Source organism: Zootoca vivipara, chromosome 6 (assembly GCF_963506605.1).
Source record: "Zootoca vivipara chromosome 6, rZooViv1.1, whole genome shotgun sequence".
In the NCBI taxonomy this organism is placed as follows: Eukaryota; Metazoa; Chordata; class Lepidosauria; order Squamata; family Lacertidae; genus Zootoca; species Zootoca vivipara.
Window position 1 is genome coordinate 61,460,612 of NC_083281.1, and position 8,400 is coordinate 61,469,011.

The 8,400-nt window shown below is 46.9% G+C and overlaps 1 protein-coding gene across 1 annotated transcript; it reads left to right on the plus strand.

Annotated features, from left to right (window-relative positions):
• The first annotated feature begins 4,585 nt into the window (after positions 1-4,585).
• FOXC2 (forkhead box C2) lies at positions 4,586-7,547 on the plus strand. Its single transcript, XM_035119076.2, has one exon. It carries the CDS (start codon positions 4,762-4,764, stop codon positions 6,334-6,336), a length of 1,575 nt encoding a protein of 524 aa, XP_034974967.2. The 5' UTR covers positions 4,586-4,761; the 3' UTR covers positions 6,337-7,547.
• Positions 7,548-8,400: the final 853 nt, after the last annotated feature.

The following is an 8,400-nucleotide window of genomic DNA, read 5'->3' on the forward strand; positions in this document are numbered from 1 at the left end:
CTCCACGTGCTGACACGGACTACGGCAGCCCAGAAGGGACAGCACTGAGGGCGGAAGAGGGTACGGTACGACAGTCCGCAGCTCCTCCGCCGGCGACCGCTGCTTGTTTACCTGCGCGCAGTTCCTCAAGTGGGTCGGCAAGCGCAAAGGGTGCGTTGCAGGCTGCAGAGTCTGGACGTTTCATTCACTACAGCCGGGAGAAAATTAAAGAAACGTTAAAAGGTCCAGCGATGGCATCTAAGTAAAGGATGAGAAATTTGCAGTTAAATAGATTTTAGTCGATTAAAAAGTGCATAGAGGTGAAAACAATGCTCCTGAAGCAAAAAACAAAAAACAAAAAAACCCTTTGTTACTTACTAATGTTCTTTCCAACACACTAAATACGGTTACTCCTACAGAATTTTCAATAAACTGGGCACTTTAGGATAATTATTTGTTTACTTTGAATGTATAGCTTGATCCCTTTCACGCACGTTTACTTGGAAATGCATTTGTCAAGGATGAATGATGCTCGCTTCCAGCCTTTAAGGTCCAGGTGTTCCTCTCTATGGTTTCTTTCTTTCTTTCTTTCTTTCTTTCTTTCTTTCTTTCTTTCTTTCTTTCTTTCTTTCTTTCTTTCTTTCTTTCTTTCTAGATTTCTTGTTTTACAAAAGTATGTGCAATGTCGCATTTTTCAAGTTACATTTTCTAGGAACAGAGAGCAAGTGATAGGTGAAAGGAAAGATGCATAGCGCAATCATACATATGCTTACTCAGAAGTAGGTCCAGGGGTGCTAACTTGAATAAAATATTGGGGGGGGGGCGCACACACCATTTGAATGGGAATGCTCATCAATTGGGGGGGGCTGGCCTCCTCAATATTTTTTGGGGGGGCGAAGTGACCTCGGCCCCTAGGAGTTGGTTCCTATGAGTAAGTCCCACACCGCCCAATGGGTGTTACTGTACAGGCAGTTACGTTCTACAATGTGTGCGCTGCTGTTATTGACCCACACGGTGTCGCTGTCTCCATTTCACCCATTCCACAAGGCGGGAGGTTTTTCCAGGGCAACGTTCAATTTACTCTTTTAACCTATGGAGGGCAGCAAACTCCAGCTCGTGAGCTTGGCGCGAACGCCTTTAGATGATGCTCCAAAGCAGCAGGCGTTATTACTGTTGTCTTTTCCAACAAACATATCCCCGAAGACTGCAGCAATGGGAAAGTTTAAAAGGGAATGAAGGAAGCGATCTATGTAAAGGTAAATGCCACTCTACCCATGCAACATCCGTCGAATTTATTTAAATTTATTTAAATTAGATAAATAATAGTAAGTCCGAAGAAGCGTTCTGTGTATCTGGGAAGCTTGCTTCGAGGATTTTAAAGACGCATTGGAGCAGTAAAGCTCCCGTTCCAATCACTCCTGTTTTACGATAAGGCGATTATCTTAATTTCCGAATGAGTAAATAAAAAATAAAAAAACATTGTTTGGATAGTTTATTTAAAGGTGCGTTGGATTTATTTATTTCCCTTTCCCTTTTTTTGTTTGCTTGCTTGCTTTTGTGGGAAGCTATGAATAATTATCTTTTTTCTTTCCTTTTTGGTAACTCAGTAAAATAGTATTGGAACTTCAGAAAGAAGGGTAGAAGAACGGAAAACAGGAGCAATTATTCCAAAAATGGATGGGAAATATCCCCGTCTCTTTTCATTTCAATTTCTTTTAAAATACTGGTTAGCGTGTCTGTTTTTCAGAAATAAGAAGGCTGAGATTTCCCATTACTGTGAATCCAGTTTGTCTGCATTGCCTGTCAAATCCGTGACATGCTTTTCACATATTCAGTTACATTTCGAGGGAAATTGGGAAACTGGATTTAATTGTAACAGCGTGATGGATTAAACAGAACACAATTTGGAAGAGGGCATTTCAAGAATATTTGAAACGTCATCATGTCTTAATTTCAAATTTCCTTAGCAATTTTATTTCTTTTCTTCTTAGCAGGCGTATTTTGGGTGTTCTTATTTGAAGGGCTTCCATGAAATCTCAGGACCATGAAATCTCACGACAACAAACAAATACTGATATATGGTACTATCCCCCCCCCCAGTCATTTCTCCATGCTGTCACAAAACAGTTGGCTACAAGACCAGTGTGTTCCAAAAGAAAGAGTACTTATATCTCTCCCCCTCTAAAAAAAGAATACTGATTCAGAATCTCTAGAAATACTTCAAGGGGTTTGGATATTTTTTCTTGTATTTTTTTTTTGTTTAATATAGGGTGCCACGGTCGGTATTTTGAGCCTCTCTCATTTCCAAATAAATAAATTCCCAAATGGGCTTCCTAATAGTAAAATTCTCCTCTGCTTCATATCTTTCTAGTTTGCAAAAGATCCTGCACTAGCTATCAATACAGTACCTTAGAATCTTTCTCCCAAGATCCTAGAGGCTTGCCATCATTATTACTTTAGAAGCACTGAAAATAAATGGATTGAAATCAGTCACATCAAGTCAAATAGAAGCTTGGGGCGGCAAAAGGAGCCGTCGACACTTATAGGTCTTTTATCGGTTTGGAAATGTTCTGCCTCACTTTCTAGCCTCACACTTACCTAGGAATAAAGCCCCCTCCGTCGTAGTGGGATTAAAAAAAAACCCGCCTAGGAATTGCACCGTAAAACATTCCGGTGAGCACTTCACCCGCCCCCGGAGTCATATCTTTCATTTTAAAAATCGCAGCAGAAACTTTGTGGGAAAAGCAGCAGAAACTTTGTGGGGTGGGGAGGAAGGAAGCCGGAATGAGTTTGGATGTGGTCTAAACATCGAATTTGACTGTCAGATTTTAATAATAATAATAATAATAATAATAATAATAATAATAATAATAATAATAATAATAATGAAATTGCAAGTGAAGGAATAAAATATAATTGTTTTCCTCTCCTCTCCACCCCGTTTGCAATTGTTTTGCACAGCGGAGCGTCCCAACCCGGGAAATTGGCGGGGGGGGGAATCACACCTAGGTTGCGGGCTCGCGTCCCTAATTAACCAAGCCTAATTGCCTCTAATGGAATAATTAGAGGGTCGAATTGGGCGGCGGGGAGGGGGCGTTATCGGTTTAACAAAATTCTTTTCAAGCCATCTTTTTAAAGAAACTGAATATCTAAACTGAAGCACATTAGACTGTGAAGTCGTTAGGCACTCTCGACGCGCAAGAAATCTCAACTGAAATCTACACAATTTCATTCGAAGCAAGAGACTCGGTGGTAAAAAGAAAAAGAAAAAAAGGGCGGGGGAAGCACTTTCCTTGGAACTTAAATCTCAGGTATTTAGGACCGAGGTGTTAAATGAGGTCAGGATGGAGGTGTCAAGTAATTCTATTTTTTAAAAAAAACAACTTTGCTTTTTCCTTTGCAGTGCAAATCGATTTGGCGCATCGGGTGCAGGGGAGCGAACAAATCCCCTGCGCTGTCTTAAGCGCCCTTTAAAATTTAAGAAAGGAGCCTAGACTGGCGCTCAGGCATTGTTATCGTTGGTGTCGGATGAGGAGAGATTTCATTTTCAAAAAAAGTCAAACGACCCCGAAAAAGAAAACTTGCTTCATATAGGAGATTAGCCAGTACGGGGAAATATTTTAGAACAGTAGCCTAGCCTTTTCGGAGATGGTGGCTCCAATCTTTAAAATAGATGGAATTAAATTAAGAACGCGGATGCCTTTGAGTAACGGCTTCTGATTAGGTTTTAAACCAAAGCTCCACCGACCTCGGACCCCACGATCGCACCTCTCCCACCCGGCACCCACCCGGCACCCACCCTACTCCTCGCGCTCCAGAATCGCCCCTTTTCCACCCGCGAAGGCGGACGCCAGAAGCCACTCCGAAGCGCCGAACTTCGCCGCGCTTCCCGGAGCCCCGCCGCGTCCTTACGGCGCTCTCCTCGAACTCTCCCATTGGCCCTCCCGAGCCCGAGCCGGCCCGCCATTGGCGGAGAGCGCAGGGCGGAGGCGTGGCCAGCGAGGAGTAAAAACGGGCCTTCCGCAAGGGAAGTTTTGGAAACTTTTCTCCAGCCCTCGATGGGGAGTTCGCCTCGCGCGGGGCTTCCCGGAGGCTCCCCTCGCGCTGCGCTGCAGAGCGGCGCGCGCGTCGCCGGCACAGGAACCGTTTATTTGGATTCCGACGGCTTGTTTTTGTTTACACGCGCTCCGCTTTCACCTGGGACAAACCTAGCCGGCGTGTCGCGAGCCTTTGCGGGCAGACAGCGGAGCAAGCGAGAGCCCTGAGCCATAGCTTCCCTTCATCCCTTTCTTCTTGCAGGATTGTTGCTGTCATCCCCCCCCCCTTGCGAAAATCTGCATCTCCATCCGTCCGGCTGGCCTGTCGTTGCGCTTTTTTGTTTTTGCTTTTTTGTTTTTGCTTTTCAGAGAGAAAAAAACTTGGTACGCCGATGCATTGCGTTGCTCCTCCTTCCAAGAGCATCGTCGTAGCTTTTCAACCATGCGGGAGGAGATCCCAGCGACAGATCGCCGCGCAAGAGCTTGAGAGTTTCGACCATTTTGCAAAGCAGCTTCGGAGAATGTTTTGGCTCTGAGGAGGAGGAGGAGGAGGAGGCCTCGCTCAGCGGAGGAGATTGGAGGGGGCGGGCGGGGGACAGCGATTTGGCCTTCCGAGAACAACGCGACCAGGCCATAGGGGGGCACATTTACCCCTTTCTTCTTCGCCCTCCCTCTACTAGATCTGACTTTGTTGTCGTTTTTGGAGGGAGGGAATTTATTAAAAAAACAAAACAAAACTGACGCCATGCAGGCTCGATACTCCGTCTCGGACCCCAACGCCTTGGGAGTGGTCCCTTATCTGAGCGAGCAGAACTATTACCGGACGGCTGGGACTTACGGCAGTATGGCGGGCTCCATGGGGGTCTACCCGGGGCACCCCGACCAGTACGCGGCCGGTATGGGGCGCTCGTACGGGCCTTACCACCCTCACCAGCCCACGGCGCCCAAAGACTTGGTGAAGCCGCCCTACAGCTACATCGCCCTGATCACTATGGCGATCCAGAACGCGCCGGATAAGAAGATCACCTTGAACGGCATCTACCAGTTCATCATGGACCGCTTCCCTTTCTACCGGGAAAACAAGCAGGGCTGGCAAAACTCCATTCGCCACAACCTCTCGCTCAACGAGTGCTTCGTGAAGGTGCCTCGCGACGACAAGAAGCCGGGCAAAGGGAGCTACTGGACCCTCGATCCGGATTCTTACAATATGTTCGAGAACGGCAGCTTCCTCCGACGCCGCAGGCGCTTCAAGAAGAAAGACGTCTCCAAGGAGAAGGACGACACGCTCCGGGAAAGACACCTCAAGGAGCCCCTGAAGGCCGCCGACGTCTCCAAGGACACGCCGCAGTCCAACAACGCCGGCGGCAACGCCTCCCTGTCCGCCTCTGCCCCGCCGCCGCCTTCTTCCTCGGCCGCCCCGTCTGAGAAGAAGATCGTCATCAAGAGCGAGGCTTCCTCGCCGGACCTGCCAATCATCACCAAGGTAGAGACCCTCAGCCCGGAGAGCGGCAGCGCCCTTCAGGACAGCCCGCGGAGCGTGGCGTCCACGCCGTCGGTGTCCACCGAGAGCTCGCTGCCCGGTGATCCCCACCACCCGGGCGCCGGCACCAACGGGCTGTCGGGGTTCAGCGTGGAGAACATCATGACTCTACGGACTTCGCCGCCGGGCGAGCTCAGCCCAGTCAGCAGGACGGCCGGAATGGTGTCCTCCTTGCCCCTCGGGTACGCCCAGGCGCAAGCCCCGTCCATCTACAGCCAGGCCTGTAGCCAGGGGGGCTTGGGGGAGGCCGGGGGCAGCTACCAGTGCAGCATGCGCGCCATGAGCCTCTACACGGGCGAGAGGAACGCTCACCTGTGTGTGCCCACCACCTTGGAGGAAGCCGCCGCCTCCATCTCGGAGCAGCAGCAAAGCAACGGCGCCTCTTCGCCCCTTACCTCCATGAATCTGGCCTCTGGCGGGGGGCAGCAGCAGGAGGGGACCCTCACCCCCAGCCACCACCATCACCACCACCATCACCACCACGCTCTCCCTCACCACCAAGCCGGCGGCCAAGCCACAGCCGCCGCCGCCTCCTGGTACCTGAACCACACGTCGGAGATCAACCATCACCTGCCCAGCCACGCCTTCGGGGCGCAACAGCAGAACTTCTCCAACGTGCGGGAAATGTTCAACACTCACCGGCTGGGGCTAGAGACCTCGACAGCGCTGAGCGAGCAACAGGTGAGCACCAACTCCACCTGTCAGATCCCCTATAGAGCTGCGCCCTCCATATACCGCCACACCACCACCCCTTATTCCTATGACTGCACTAAGTATTGATTGAGCGGCTCCTGGGAAACACAAACAAACAAACAAACAAACAAACAAACAAACAAGGGAGGGGGTTTAAGCGAACCCTTCAGATTGCACAGAAGGAAATTAGCGCTGTGCTTTGTTTTTAAACGACCTCATATTCAAACGAAAGACTGGGGTGAAAAAGTGACCCGCCCCACAAAATAGAACTTCACGAACCCTAAAATCCCTGTTTGGGGTGTGCGCGTGTGCGTGCGGTGGGGTGTTCTTCAGTGCCTTCTTTTAATTCAAGTTAATTATACTTGGGGGAGTTGAGGAGTCATCTTTTTAACGAAAGTTAAATATATTAGTAAAGGACAGTGGCAAAACTTATTTTGTGAAAAGAAAAAAGGACGGTGATCTCGGACAATGTTAATTTATGGAGAATCACCATTTCCACAACGACCATTTATAGGATTTTTTGAAAGGGAAAGAAATAATTATAGATACAGCTATATAAAAGTATACGTTTTGGTGTTGAGGGTTTTGGGGGGATTTTTTTGGAGGGGAGTTTCTGTTTATTGCGTTGTAAATATGTGTGGAAATCAGGCTTAAGTGGAGAGCCATTATTAATATAATATTTAAAGTTGAGTTCACTGGATTATTCCTTTAAAATTTTCCCATGTTGTCCATCTTCTTCCATCTGTCAAATTAATGATCAGTGCACGTCCTCCTGTTTTCTTCGGGTTTTGTGAACAAATACGCATCAAAAGTCCCTTTTCCCTTTTAAAAGTGAATTACAAAAAATGAATAATTTATTGTTGTTTCCCCTTGATGAACTGTTGTGGATGGGAAGTATTGGAAAACACACACTTTTTTAAAAAAGTAAAGTATCTGATACTTTCAGTAGAAAAACAGAGAGATAGAAAACAAGTGTGTGATTATTATTATTTTAAATTGTAAAATAGATTTCCCACTCTGAACTGATCCTTTAAAAACCGACAAAATGCATTTAGGTAAAAAAAACACATTCTCTTTGAATTCTCTGTCACGTTTGTTTTGTCTTATGTGGTCTTAATTGTTGTACTCATTCTTGGAAAAAAATTAATAAATCCGTGCTGTTTATTTCTCCTCAAAAAGTCTGCCGCATGTTTGTGTGAATTTCTGCAGTTTTCCTGCTTCCAGCCCTCTTCCCTTTCCACTCTCCACCCTTCGCAAATATGATAAGAAAAACGAAGTGCAGGCCTGCAAGGCAGCTGAGGAGATGGGGGGGAAATCGAGACCAGGGAGGTCTCTGAGAGGCGCGTCACTTGTGAATGGTCTTGACACGGGATCAGGACAAGAACGGCCCCAGGCAATGGAGGGTTAGCCTTCGAACTACAAGGAACTTCAAAACCCGGTTTAAAGCTGCAATTCTAAATATGTTTCATGGAAAGTATCCCCGACGGATGCCTTGGCTCTCGCTTCCGAGTTAAAACGCCCTCCGGAGTTGCGCCAGGGTCACTTGTGGATAAGTGCGAAGCGGTCGGAACGAAAATCTCTGTCGCGCTTAGGAGCAATCCTAACGCTCTTTACCTGGGAGTACGCCCCATTCCTTTTGAGTAGTTAAGATCGCGCCGATGGAGAGCTTTAGTGTAGCTCCTAATGAGGAATAATAATAATATTAATAATAATAATAATAATAATAATAATAATAATAATAATAATAATAATAATAATAAATAGAACAAAAAACCCCTAGCAATCACTCGGGGTGGGGTGTGGGGTGGGGAAAGTTCCCGCGACAGATGTAGTAAATCGGAGTAAAACCCATTCCCCAATGAGAGGAATGGGAACATTCACTACTCCAATTCTTAAATCCACCGGCTTCCAAGCAAAATAATACAGATTTTTTTTTCAAATTAAAGCAGGCAATGTAACGCTTATTTTTTAAATGAAGCAGTTTAATTATGCTGACCTACACTCTTTTTCATTCCCTTTGTCCCCCCTCCCCACTTTATTTTCGGGTAGATTATTTTCTATTCATTTACCCCCCCCCCCTTTTATTCGGGCTTGAGCTGGAAGACAAAAGAAGAAGATAAGATGCTGGTTTCCTAAGTTGGTTCCGAAATA